The sequence below is a fragment of the Octopus sinensis genome, linkage group LG1 (assembly GCF_006345805.1).
Source record: "Octopus sinensis linkage group LG1, ASM634580v1, whole genome shotgun sequence".
In the NCBI taxonomy this organism is placed as follows: domain Eukaryota; kingdom Metazoa; phylum Mollusca; class Cephalopoda; order Octopoda; family Octopodidae; genus Octopus; species Octopus sinensis.
This window is the reverse complement of record NC_042997.1, coordinates 100308606-100323411: the sequence shown is the minus strand read 5'-3', so window position 1 is coordinate 100323411 and position 14806 is coordinate 100308606. Positions and strand designations below refer to the sequence as shown.

At 36.0% G+C, this 14806-nt stretch overlaps 1 protein-coding gene across 2 annotated transcripts in view; it reads left to right on the top strand.

Moving 5' to 3' along the window:
- The first annotated feature begins 3926 nt into the window (after window positions 1–3926).
- LOC115215415 (histone demethylase UTY-like) overlaps window positions 3927–14806 on the top strand; it is a 164259-nt gene continuing 153379 nt past the window's right edge. For both annotated transcript variants that reach the window (XM_029784586.2, XM_029784578.2), the window contains exons 1-4: window positions 3927–4111; window positions 4393–4456; window positions 6824–6965; window positions 8120–8169. In XM_029784586.2, coding sequence (XP_029640446.1) covers window positions 4029–4111; window positions 4393–4456; window positions 6824–6965; window positions 8120–8169 — 339 coding nt within the window. In that variant the 5' untranslated portion in view covers window positions 3927–4028. The remainder of the gene's footprint in view (window positions 4112–4392; window positions 4457–6823; window positions 6966–8119; window positions 8170–14806) is intronic.

Below are 14806 nucleotides of genomic sequence, written 5' to 3'. Positions count from 1 at the left end.
TATATATGTGTGTATATATATATATATATATATATATATATATATATATATATATATGTATATATATAGTTAATCCAAACATGGAAACACAAAGAGAAAACACAACAACGCGAGGACGTGGAACAAGTATAGTGTTATTGGACACACAGGAAAGGAAAGAAAGGAGGATTTAATGTTTCGAGTAGAGCTCTTCATCAGAAACATAGGAAAAGGAAAATTCCAAGGAAGGGAAGACGGAAGGAAAAAAAATCACCAATGATATGCACGCGGTCACACACACACATATATATATATATAATGGCGTCAAATTTTGGCACAAGGCCAGCAATGTAGGTGAGGGGTAAGTTGATTACACTGATCCCAGTACTCAGCTGGTACTTATTTTATCAACCCCGAAAGGATGAAAGGCAAAGTTGACCTTGGCAGAATTCAAACTCAGAATGTAAAGACAGAGAAAATATTGCTAAGCATCTAGCCTGGCGTGCTTATACTTCTGCCAGTTTGGCACCTTTGAGTAAGAGTTATATAATGAAAGAAATCAATAATCAGTTTCTGTTAACATGCTATACAGAGCCACAATGGATTGATTGATAAAACAATTTGAAGGAAAAATTCTTCCCAGTCATCAAAAAGGTGCAACATTATAATAGACAAAGAGGCTGTACAAACACAGAAAGCATATTCTAACTCACGAACCCATCACATGTGCTCAAGAGAAAGAATGAATGGAATAACACTCTCCCCCCCACACAGTAATACAAGAATAAAGATGTAATGAAATTAAAACAAACTAAACTCAACTACTACCATGTACACATGACAAGAAAACATGAAAATGTATAAGTAAAATGGAACCAACAGTAACACTACAGAGATGGGATATAATAGTACAACAACCAAAAGAAATCATATGGAGAATTTAAACCCATCAAGAAGGTCATTGGGCAAATGTGATGAAATGACTTACAAAATATAACGTACATATGTATGTATGTATGCATGTATGTATGTATGTATGTATGTATGTATATATATGTATGTATGTATGTATGATGAATGTATGTATGTGTCTATAATTTAAATTTAGTGCAGAGTAATTATAGTAAATAGGTAAAGGCTCTTACAGCTGTTTCTAGAATAGCTAAGCATCAGGGGGAGGGAGGGAGAGAGAGAGAGAGAGAGAGAGAGAGAGAGAGAGAGAAATAAAGAATATCCTTCATCAAGGATATTAGTAGTTACCTGTTCATTGAAAAACTATGGCATGTCTGAAGAAAGATAATAGTGGTTGGTAGTTCCATGACTGAAGAATTAATGAAATCCTTAGTAAAAGATAATATCAGTTAGCAGTTCCGTTGTTGAAGTATCAAAGAAAATCCAAAGTAACAGGTAGTAGAAGTTACTAGTTCTGTCTTTGAAGGGAAAATGAGGTAGATTTTCCTTGATACTTCAACAATGGAACTGCCAACAGATATTATCTTTTACTAAAGATTTCATTGATTCTTTGGTCGTGGAACTACTAACCACTATTATCTTTCTATTTTGGACACTCCTTAGTTTTTCAAGGAACTCGTAACTACTAATAATGTTGATTAAGGATATTCTTTACTTATTTCTCTCTCTCCAATGACAGAATAATTTGCTTTCATGGAAATCCTTGCTCAGTAGTATATGCTCCACATGCTATTCTAGAAACAGATGTAAGAGACTTTACCTATTTACTATAACTATGGTGTACTATGTTTAAATTATAAATTAGATGCTCTAAAGTGATACCACATGTTTTGCTTGTTTATTCTCTATTTCTAATATATATATATGTGTGTGTGTGTGTGTAGTCAATTCAATGAACAGACAATTCAAAGAACAAATAAAAAACGAAAGAAAAATGGGTGTGAGGACATGCACAAGAATTATATTAGCTTGATGCTCAGTGAAATGAGAGAGCTTTTTATGTTTCGAGCATAGCTCTTCGTCGGAAAGGAGAAAAAGGAAAGTCCAGAGAAAGAGAAGGAAAATTGCCAGGGCCCATGTGTGTGTGTGTATATCCACTCTATGATGATATATCCATCTTTGATAGGCCACCTTAACAACTTCTTTTCAGTTGCAGTTCAAGCCAGAGTTTTGGTGGTAAACCAAACTGACCACTTATAAGACATACCTATTCCATTTACGTCATTAGACATTCATCCTGTCTGTCTGTCAGTATGTATGTATGATTTTTCTTTGAGCTTTATTTAAGTTCTTGAGAGAGTTCAAGCCAGTTGCTAACAAAGTGACAAGACTTTTTGGGTTAAGAATGTTCCCACTATTTCTAAATATGTGTTTGAGTTGGTGTGTTGGTTAAACTGTCAATGCATACATCTAAGTGTGTGCATCTATTCACATTAGAATCTCAGATGGAGAATTTATGGGATGTCTTACAAATCTTCACTGTGCTACTAATAGATTGAATTTGGAGAATGCACGTCAGTTTGCATGTATGCATATGTGTGTATATCTTCTGTCAATGTATATTTGCGAAGTGTGAAAACTAAAAAAATTGGTGCTTTATAGATGAAGCTCCTAGAAGTATCTGTTCTGCATTGAGCTGTAGATACTCATTTGTTAATCCCCATCACAAATGCAATGAAAAGGTAGTTGACCCATGTTGATGTTATCTGAAAAGCAACTTTCTTAATTTGTTGGGATAAAGCAGGAACTCAATATGATGTACACATTCTTTCAAAATATATAATAGATTGACAGACAATTTTTGTTATACTAGATGTACAGTAACAATTAACTGTAAGAGCATTTATGATATTCGTAAGCTTACCAGATGACTTCATTGATTTTAATTTTGTAATAAAAGAGATCTAGTTGAATTTTACATGAATAAATATAGTAGCTTGCCTAAGAGACCAAGTGGATATGTTTGGTAGCTGTATCTCTATAAACATCAACACTATCCCATCTATCACTAAAAAAAAAAAAAGTGAACTATATGAAGACTAAAATAAAAATAAGATATTTAGTACGAGGAGGAGAGCCAGCACCTATCCCTAGGATGGTGAGGTCAATGTCAATGTTGTGATAAGACTTCTGCTAGTTGACGAGAACGTTGTTTCTAAAGAGTTGCAACTTTATGTGAGAAAGATTGTATGAAGTTTTTAAAGTAAGCTAAGGATATGGAAGTGGGGGGTCAAACGAGGTTTCTTTTTGAAGAAGTAGTCTAATTTTAATGAAAAGTTTCTAGATTCCTTTCAGATGACATCTTTATGTGGAAGGTTGAGGAGGATAGAAACCAGAGATGGCATCATTCACATTAGTATGAGTGATTAACATACATAAATGAATTAGGATTGGTATCAGAAACGTTGGGTATGTCAAACAAAATGTTGAATGTTTAGTAATATGATTATTTTATTGCGCAGAGAATCTTTTGCGCAAAAAGTTGAGTTGAAGAATTAATGGTAGCTGGTAGTCAGATGCAGATAAATGTCAGTATTTTCCCATACATTTATATTTAGCGTGTTTAACATATGATAGAAGAAATCGACATTATTATCAAACTACGAAGCCCACCAAGGTTTATTTGTGCGATTGGAATTACATCCGTTAACAATCACGTTATTGATAATGCAATTAGTCATCTTAACTAGAATCAACTCATACGTGACAATGACAATTAGCATTAAATAATGAATGATTACGTTTTATTATAAATAATTTAATACAATTTTTTAAAAAGTGCATAATTAATTTTATTAAAAACTACTTTTTTTTATTATTATTATTAAAAAATAAATTTGACAATATCAAACAGTTGTGTTGCGCGTTGATGTAGCGCAGTATTTACAACGACACTCGGTGTTCCGTTAACAAATGCCAAGCTCGATTTTAACTGTATTTGAAGCAAAGCGTACGATTGGTTGTTACTAAAGGGTGAGAGGTCGAGGTTAAACTAGCAGTAGCTCAGTGATTACATCCTGTTTTTTTTTTTTTTAAAGTCTTCTATCTTGGGGTTTCTACTTTGTATTTAATGAAACATGGGGACAGAAACGCTCACCGAAAGCACGGCTGACCAGGTTTTGACGGCGGAAGAGCGTCAAAACCTTTTAGAAATTGATAGGTTTGTTATTATTATCAACTTTGTGATATTTTTCTGTTGAGGTTTTCATGTAATGATGCTATTTACTCAAACACGCAATAAGGTTTATCAGTCTATCTGTCCTTTTCTGCGTCTCTTAGGTCAGTATGCTCTGTGTGTCATGTGGTTCGGCCCACGATATCTACCTTGCTCTGGATACCTTCACGTTTTGAATGACTCTCTCTGTCACCTGCTTTTGACGCTTCCTCTTATAAGTTTAACGGTTCAGATAAAGAGCAAGGTGTTTTATTTTATTTTTTCAGTTGCCTGTTTGGATTCATTCAGCTGGATGACGGTGACCAACCGAAGAGACGTCTTCTTGAGAAGGTAGGTTGTGCAGTTATTCTAGGTGCTGGGATGCTTTCTACGTCTTACATTTTTAAAAATTTCACCTTATGGAATATGATAAGTTCCAATCTTCTTTCGGAAAGGTCCAACATGTTTGTGGCGATACACTAAACAAGACCGTCAGTGAATAAAACTATAGGCGGCAATTATAACGATTACTTTTCCGATCTTGTAAGTTTTCTTACTGGCGAAATGCCATGCTAGAGTGTTAGGGAGCATTTATTATTTGTTGACAGGGAGGCGCCATTCTAAAATAGCAAAAACGTAAACACATCGTTTTGAAATCTTCATATATTTCATCTTTCAGTCTCCATCTGTCTCTTAAATTTCAACCCTACTCAGTTGTCTCACTAGCAAATTTCTCTTTAAAGCTGAATTCGTTCGATTGCCTGCTATTGTCACACTGTAAACACAAAGGTTAGCATTTTTGGTCACAAATTTCTATTTTCTTGATCATATTTGTTTAAACTATCCACCCACCCCCGCCTACACAAATGGTCGAGAATTTAATTGCGCCTTATTTAAAAAAAAGTTGTACTGTCTTTAGTTTCCCTCCTTTCTGGTTATCTTTGTCTCTAACTGAATAAATTACACGCGAAGCGAAACTTTGGGGTTTATATTCAGATTTAATTAAGATTCTTCAATGTTTAAATTCGTAGTATGCTTGCACTATATTATGTTCAAAAAGAGTATCGTTAATTTTTCGAAATTTAAGTGCGAATAAACTCAGCAAATTAAAAGTGGTCATATTTCTAAATTATTATTACAGAGTTGTCACACCAGTTGAAATTGTTTTTGTCAAGCTTTTTGTATTGCTTATTAATTTCAATTTAAATGAGAAATATTTTAATTATATTATACAAACTTATATTTTAAGTGATTCCTTACGTAGTTTAAACCCGTTTAAATTGAAGCTTAACACTAAATTAACAAAGGATGCAGTATATTATCGATATTTTTTTAAAAACTGCAGTCACTGTTGACAGGTTCTAGACCGAAATCAGATAGAAAAACCTTTTGTGCCCCCACTTTTTTCTTTAAAAAAAAAATCCTCAGTTATTTAAAATTTTCATGTCTCCAGTATTTAAATATATCTGTTAAATAACTTATTGCATTTATTATCGGTGGAAATGATCAATCTTGGAATTGATGATGAATAATCCTAACTAATAAGCAGGTGACAAAGTGTGACGGAATATTGGAAATGGTTAAGGAACAAACTTGAGGATATTCGCGTAGGATTTTTCTTTTTTTTTTTTTCTTTTACGTCACCTGTTATCGAATTCGTATGTTGGTGAAGAGCATGATTGAACATTTTTATTGGTAATAATATTAACTGTTCTAAGCACTAATTTAAAATATTGGAGCAATCTTCTTGTCACAGTTATTGTTTGAAATTCCTGTTTTTACATGTAAACCGAAAAATACAGAGGCCCAGAGGCCCATCTTTTGAAAAACTAGATATAAAAAGTTTTTAATTTCAGAATTTGTACAACAATGAAAAAGGAAGTTCTTGTTTATATATTGTTGAAAATAAAGGCATGCGTGGTGGGGGTCTTTTCTTTCGTTTGAATTTATTCATTTCGGAATTGTTGAATAGTATGTTATGTAATCTTCGTTGTAAGATAGGCGCAAATAAGGTCCTTTCTGTGTTAGCAGAACTCAGATATCTTAACCTTATACTAACCGAATTTTTGAGACACGTTGGCTAAAATAATTAGTATCATAACGTTTGAACAAGGTTGGGGATTTCTGAAACTGCATTATTAAATATTATAATTTCCTTTATTTTTGACATTTCATTTGTTATTGAGCGTAAATCCAGCAACAATTTCGAATAAAACTCAAAAGAAATATTGTCGAAATAATGGCCCTCTGAGCATTTAGTGAGAATATATGGTAGTTAAATGAATAGGGATAAATAAGCGAGGGTCATTAACAAGAAGCAGGACCACACTGAGTAAATCTTGAAACTCCTCCAATGATGATTTTTCATATTTACCACGGTGTTTACGACTGAGTTTAGATTTAAGATCGAAACGTTATTGAATGGTCGATCGACTTGTTTAGCAATAATAGCTAAGTTTCCCTTGATATTGCACTATATCATCTTAAAATTGGAGGAAGCATTGGATAATGTAGTTAGTCCTGTTTAGATTGCCTGAAAATAGATGGGATGGTCATGGCTAGACCCTATGATCATACGTCAGCTCAATCTATAGTTTAACTTATTTTTTTCTGATAATCTATACTTAAACATTCTTTGTATTGATTTAGTTGCCATATATATATTTAAAGCCACTTGAAATTCTGTTATAAAATAAAGTAAAACATTTCCTATTTCAGGGTATTATATATTATCAACAGAAAATCCAAGAACATGCAATTCTGCTTACGAAAGATTCATCAAAAGGCAAGGATCCCGCTATTGCTAATATTTACCGTGAATTGGGTCATGTACATTTACTTCTTGAACAATATAGTAAAGGTAAGTCATATTTTCATAAAATTCCTTGAATAACATTTTTTGCTCTATTTTGCAATATTTTAAATACTTTGAGAAAACGTATCTTGGTTTATTGAAGTTTACTTAACTGGACAATATCCTTCCAGAAAAGTTTTTGGTAAAAGTACCATTCTCAAGAATAGATGCATGTTTCGATTTTCAGAACCATTTGATCTATTACTAATCTTATAAGTTATTGAAAGAGTTTTCTAACTTAATGAATGTTGATTAAAAATTTTGTAAGGTATTGTAATTATCAATTTAAAAGGGTAAAAAAAAATCTATGATTATTTATAAGTTCATTTAGCATTAAAAACTGCAAATATTTGAATTTTATATAATTTCTTCTTGTTAGCATGGGTTGATTCTGAATTTTTTGTTTATGTATGTATGGACTGTTGGAGCAAATATACTTTTACAATTCATTAAGCTAGATAGACATTTCAAGGTTTGGCTTGATTTTTCTTAGCCATATTCTAACTCTTGGGTTTTGGGGCTGGTTGTCTACTTTTTCAGCTCATAAATTTCTTATATGCTTGTTATTTTTAAACTTTTTGTATACTCAGGTATACTGAAATCTTTCAACCTATCAATTAAAACGGAATTGATGCTTTTTGTTAGTGATATAAGTGTATCAATGTAAAATAAAGATGAGTAATGCACTTAACAGCTTATAACTGATTGTACATTTCATAACTATCAAATAACAAGCATCACAGAATTTTTCTGTACAAGAAGTGTGTTTTAGGCAAGTCAGTCTTGTAGTGGCAGTGGTGTTGATCAGTCAAGGTCAGGGTCTAGAAGAAGAAATTTGCAAAGTAGAACAAGGTGATTTTGCTCTTGGAAGAGAATGAGATTTCATTCTCACTATCAGAAATTCTTTGGGCTTCATACTGATGTACTGGTTTACTCCACCTCTCATTGGCCCTGCAAGCAGTACTTATGTGAATCTAGATGGACTGGTCTGATTCAGCTCTGGTGGTGGGATATGAGTAACTAAGCTGGTAATGTAGTGCTCTAACAACTAAACCAAATGTGCTTCAGTACTTTATTCTGTGTAAGAGTAAGACTTAAAGTTTTTTATATATATATATTTTACTCAATAAGAAATGATTGAATATTTTGTTTTATTTCAGCTCTATCAGCTTATCAGAAATATTATTATTCTAATCAGGAAACCTGGAAGGTAATTTAATTTTTGTTATTGTGTGCAATGATAATTTTAAAAGAATCTTAACGTGAATATTGCCATTTGATTGAATATCCATGAGTCAGTATCCTGTTAACCAGAAAATATTAGTTTCAAAAATACAGTCTTGCTTAGTATTATTTTAATAACGGTGACAGATAAATCTTCTGCGTTAGATGCCATCAAAAAAAGAAATGGCAACTTTAAAACCCAATGAAATGCTTGCAATAGATTTCAATAAGACCGTTACTTTAAAACTTTATCCATTCCTTTATTACATTTAAATATTGGTTTTTAGTTATTAAAAATGTATTGTAGCAGTTGCTACACTTTTTATGGTGACTATTCAGGCTGATCAATGAAGACTACTAAACAAAATTGGGTTTCCTTTTAAGAACCAAGGAATACTTCAAGTAGGTGTTAAGGATGGTACACTGTCATGTATGCACATTCTAACTTAACCATGAAAAAAACTGCCTCTCTCCTCTTGGTATGCAAACCTTCACTGATCAGTGAGCTCTCTCCAATGTAGTGTTTTGACATTCAACAATGGTCTTGACTACTCTGAATGTGTGACATTTGTCATGTCTTTGCTTAAATTTGCTTACTGCATTACTACTTCTTTAGTACCTTCATTGTCTCTAATGGCCCTCCATGAGTGCACCTAGCTGTTAGCTATAGACATAAGATCTTGTTAAAGAGTGATGCATTAGCGTAGAGAACTAATATTTGTTTTTCTTCACCTTTGTTATTTATTACTCTGAGAAGTGCAAATATGTCATTTGCTAGACTACTAGTACATCTAAACCATTGGAGCCACCTTCATTCACACATTCTAGATTTCCTTAAATAATAATACAAAAAAAAAAAATCAGTTATTGACCATATAGAAGCTTAGGTGAATCCCACATTGGAATAGAATTCACACATTCTGTAATACTGCTACTAAGTGGATAAGAAAAAATTTGCCAATGTTCTGAGCCATGAGGATGAAAGACTTGAGGTATTTCGTGTTGCAAGACAGTGTGTGAGAGAGAATCGTGATATGGTAGGAGAGAAGTGTGTTCGCATGGATGATGGTTCACTTGCGCTAAATGAGGATGCAAAGAGAGAGGTTTGGAGATGCCACTATGAAAGGTTGCTGAATAAAGAAAATGGATGGGATAAAGAGTCTGCCGAATGTCAACCCAACAGAGGGACCAGCCATCCGAGTTGAAAATTCTTTGGTAGTTAAAGCAATTAGAAGCATGAAGACAGGGAAAGCCCCAGGCCCATCAGGAATTACTGCAGAGATGCTCAAAATATCTGGCAGTGTTGGCTATAACCTAGTCACCCGTATAGTCAACCAGGTGATACACGAAGGAGTCATACCCAATGACTGGTGTAGCAGCATACTAGTCAACTGCTACAAAGGTAAAGGTGACGCTTTAGATACAAATAATTACAGAGGTATCAAGCTGTTGGATCAGGTAATGAAGGTTACGGAGAGGGTCATAGCCCAACTAATTAGAGAGAGAGTTAGTTTAGATGAGATGCAGTTTGGGTTCGTGCCAGGGAAAAGTACCACTGATGCTATATTCCTGGTAAGGCAGCTGCAGGAGAAATACCTAGCCAAAGATAAGCCCCTGTACCTGGCTTTCGTTGACATGGAGAAAGCCTTTGACAGGGTCCCCCGATCCCTTATCTGGTGGTCAATGAGGAAACTAGGGATAGATGAATGGCTGGTGAGGGCTGTGCAAGCCATGTACAGAGATGCCGTAAGTAAGGTTAGGGTTGGCAACATGTACACAGAAGAATTCAAAGTAGAGGTTGGGGTCCACCAGGGTTCAGTACTCAGCCCTCTCCTATTTATCATAGTCCTCCAGGCAATTACGGAGGAATTCAAGACAGGTTGCCCCTGGGAGCTCCTCTATGCTGACGACCTTGCTCTAATTGCTGAGTCACTATCAGAACTGGAGAAGTTCCAGGTGTGGAAGGAGGGTTTAGAATCGAGGGGCCTTAGAGTCAACCCAACTAAAACCAAAGTACTAATAAGTAGGAAGGTAGACAATCCACAAATGTCTTCAGGAAGATGGCCCTGCTCGATCTGTAGAAAAGGTGTAGGTAGAAACTCTATAAGATGTACCCAGTGTAAGCTATGGACACATAAGAGGTGCAGCAATGTCAAAGGTAGGCTAACTGGGAAGATAGTTTTTGTATGTGGCAGATGCTTGGGAGCATTAACCTCCGAAAATCTGCAGAAAACAACTTCCGTCACTTTCCAGGGGAAAAAACTAGAAGTAGTTGATAGCTTCTGTTATCTAGGTGACCAAGTCAGTAGTGGGGATGGGTGCGTTGAAAGTGTAACTGCTAGAATAAGAATAGCCTGGGCAAAGTTTAGGGAGCTCTTGCCTCTGCTGGTGACTAAAGGCCTCTTGCTCAGAGTAAAAGGCAGACTGTATGATGCATGCGTACGAACAGCCATGCTACATGGCAGTGAAACATGGGCCGTGACTGCTGAGGACATGCGTAAGCTCGCGAGGAATGAAGCCAGTATGCTCCGATGGATGTGTAATGTCAGTGTACATACTCGACAGAGCGTTAGTACCTTGAGAGAAATGTACCTAAGAAGCATCAGTTGTGGTGTGCAAGAAAGATGATTGCGCTGGTATGGTCATGTGGCGAGAATGGATGAAGATAGGTGTGTGAAAAAGTGCCAATCCCTAGCAGTTGGGGGAACCCGTGGAAGAGGTAGACCCAGGAAAACCTGGGACGAGGTGGTGAAGCACAACCTTTGAACTTTAGGCCTCACTGAGGAAATGACCAGCAACCGAGACCTTTGGAAATATGCTGTACGTGATAAGACCAGGCAGGACAAGTGAGCCCAGCCCACTTATGCATGCCTTTCCTCCCTTGGACACAAAGACCTGTTGAGGCAAGCGAAGTCGATATTGAACCTCATCTGACGACAGGCACCCATGCCAACCCCCTTTGCTTGCGAAGACATATTGGGGCAAGTGAAATCGAAATTGAACCAATCCTATGACTGGCACCCGGCAGATGCCAGGACCCCTGGACTGGTGGTACGTAAAAAGCACTATCCAAATCGTGGCCGATGCCAGCGCCGCCTCGACTGGCTTCCGTGCTGGTGGCACATAAATTGCACCAATCCGACCGTGTCTGTTGCCAGCCTTGCCTGGCACCTGTGTGGGTGGCACGTAAAAAGCACCCACTACACTCACGGAGTGGTTGGCGTTAGGAAGGGCATCCAGCTGTAGAAACATTGCCAGATAAGACTGGAGCCTGGTGCAGCCTTCTGGCTTCCCAGATCCCCGGTCGAACCGTCCAACCCATGCTAGCATGGAGAACGGACGTTAAACGATGATGATGATGATGATAAAAGCATAAGCACTGGTGATGGTACCATGTAAAAAGAACCTAGTACATTATAATGTGGTTGGCATTAGGAAGTAGAAGCAAGCCAAAACAGACTATGGAAGCTGGTGTGGCTCCTGGCCTTGCCAGCTCCTGTCAAACTGGCCAACTCATACAAGCATGGAAAATGGTTATATGATGATAACGATGATGATTTTATAATAGTAATAGATAAATACAATCCAGAAGGCCAAGCGTAAGAAGTTAGTAAGTTTCAAACATTTATGCAGCTAGCATAGGTGACAAAAGGTGGACAGTGTACATTAAAGTGAGTTTATTAATGTGGTAAGTTACACACTTTGTCCTATATTGAAATCAAAAGAAATTTCAATAAGCTAACAGTCACCATACGACTTGTGGTTTAGCAATTAAAGTTGCTAAAAGTTGTAATAAAAATCCAATAAAGTTAGGAAAAGAACTAGTAAAACATGGACTGATTATTTCATGGCAAAGCAATGCTTCTTACATAAGTTGTAACATATACAGAACAAACTTAGCTAATCTTCCTGTCCTAATGCCTATTATTTGTTTACATTGTTGTGTGGAGATGAACAAATGAATTATCAAACTAGCTACACCACAAATGACAATCATCACCCTCATCCTTTAATATCTGTTTTCCATACTGGCATGGGTTGAACTGTTTGACCAGAGCTGGGAAGCTGCACCAAGTTCCAGTCTGATTTGGTTTGGTTTCTATAGTTGGGTGCCCTTCCTAATGCTAACCACTTTACAGTTTGTGCTGAGTGCTTTTAACATGTCACTAGCATGAGTGCTCTTATATAGTACCAGCTTGAGTGCTTTTTACATAGCACTGGCACAGGACTTTTGCAGATGGATCCTCTTCACCAGGGGATGCAGTCTTAATACTTCTGCCATGGAGGATGAGTTAGGGTTTAAAGAAAAAAAAGTGTGTGTAATCATGAGGATAAATGTACTGCAGCCATGCAGATTTAATGTCCTTGATGTTTAGTACAATTCAGAGGGTAAGAAAATGAAAGCAATGTACATAATTCCCAGATAATGGGCAAAAGAATATTGTTTTTTTTTTTCTACTGAATGATTACAAAATTTTAATATTAAACTTTCTTTGAGATACTAGCATGAGTTTTCAAGCATGAAAACTCTACACACTCTGATTCATAACATATGCCACCACACAAGCCATAGAAAAGGCTTATATATGGGTATCAGAAAGTTACCCAGAATAACAAATTCTATCGTAAAATTTTGTTGTATACCCAATTGAATATTAGCTAATAACCCATTTTCTACAGCGATGTTTGAACAAAATTTTAATAATTTTATATTTTGTTGAATTTACCTGTATCTACCTGCAATTAGAGTCACTTTGTGACAAAAATTATAGTATAGAATTGGTTGAGAACATTTCATTAAATTATCTTCCAAAATTCACGTTAATATATTGATAAAATAAAAAAGTTATAGTTGTTTAATGAAACCAGACTAAATTTATGATTGTTAGAAATTAATTGAAACACATAAGGGGTGTATTTTGGTCAGAAATATAGTAACGAAAGGGTTAATAGGAGTTTAAGGCTAGATATCTGGAATTTATGACCTAGTTCTTACAATTGACCTACAATTTGTAGGAGATATTCAAGATATGGAAATGAAATCTAGAATCAAGTGGCCTCAAAATAAACTTAGTAAAGACTAAAGTTTTAATAAGTAAGAAAGAAGACGGGACCATGCAACATCGAGGAAATAGCCATGCATGATATGCAGAAGAGTAGATGGAAATTTTATATGATGTGTACCTAGTGTAAACTATAGATGTACAATAGTGTAGTGTGATTACAAGTAGGTTATTGGAGAAGGTAGACTTTGTATGCAGTAGATATATAGGAGCAACATGTGCTAAGAGCACATGTAAAATGGTTACCTTTCAGTAAGAGGGAAGCCCTCTAGTAGTTGTTGATAGCTTAATAAAGCTTGCTGGATAAGCTAATAGTGTGTATTCTGAAAACATAGGAACAAGAGTAAGAAGGGGATGGAAATATTCAAGGGACTGTTAACTCTACTTGTAACAAAGGATGTGTGTGTTATAGTAAAGGGCAGATTTTATGCTGCCCATGTATAAATGACAGTGAGATGTGGATCTTGAAGGCTTGAAAGAAATGAAGTGAACATGATCCACTGGATATGCTGCGTTAGTGTTTATGAATGACATCACAAACTAAGAGAAAAGGGAAATAAGATATAATGTGCAAGATGGAAGACACTTGTATGGGCATGTGACATATATGGAAGCTGTTTTAAGAAGTGGTTGGAACCTCCGGAAGAAAGAGACGTAGGATGATCTAGAATGAAGTAATGAGGGCTGATGATGTCAAGATACTGAACCTCTTAAAGATGACAGAACTAATGATTGGTAATGTGAGGTGTTGGAGAAAATCCTCCTATCCATCTAAGAATGATGAAGTATATCTAGATTTGGCTCTCTTGCCCAGTATGTCTCTATTCAGTCTCCATCTGCTATCCTTCTTCTTTGATACTCTCATCTCTCGCACGACCTCTCTCTCTCTCTCCATTCACTTTCTTCTATTCTCTGATTGACTAGGAGTGGCAGTAGACTGATCTTTCTTAATCACTGCATCATGCTGCCTTTGTGATGAAATATGGTGTTAAACCTGTCCCTTCAATACCTACTACCATCACTATTCTGCTACTTCTCTTCCAAAAAGGAATGTTTGTGAAGGATTGAATCAGATCTACATATATCTGGTACAGCCTAACATCATCTTTCTGTGCTGCTGGGCACCACTCCTTATGCACTTTGCCCCACCTAGTCCAGTATATTGACATCTGTCATTCATTCTCTCTTCTTATCACTAATCCCTTACTATCTGTGAGTGAGTGAGTTTCAACCTCACCTGCAAACATGTAGCTACATCACTATCTTCCATTATGCCATGTCAATTCTATCTCTTTTATTACTCCTTATTCCACCACCTTTTCATCCCAATCACTTTACTTCTATCATACATTATCTTCTTTTATCCACTCATCCAAATTCATTTTCTTTCTCTGAAGAGTTGTGAGGACTCCTACCTTATGGACACGTGGTAACTGTAAAGTGGTTGGCATATGAGTGGAGACAATGTAGGGTTGAGAGGACCCCTTAACTATGACAACTCTTTAGTGTTGGTACCAATGCACCCTGTAGACTCAGATGGCATTAGGAAGCGCATCCAAC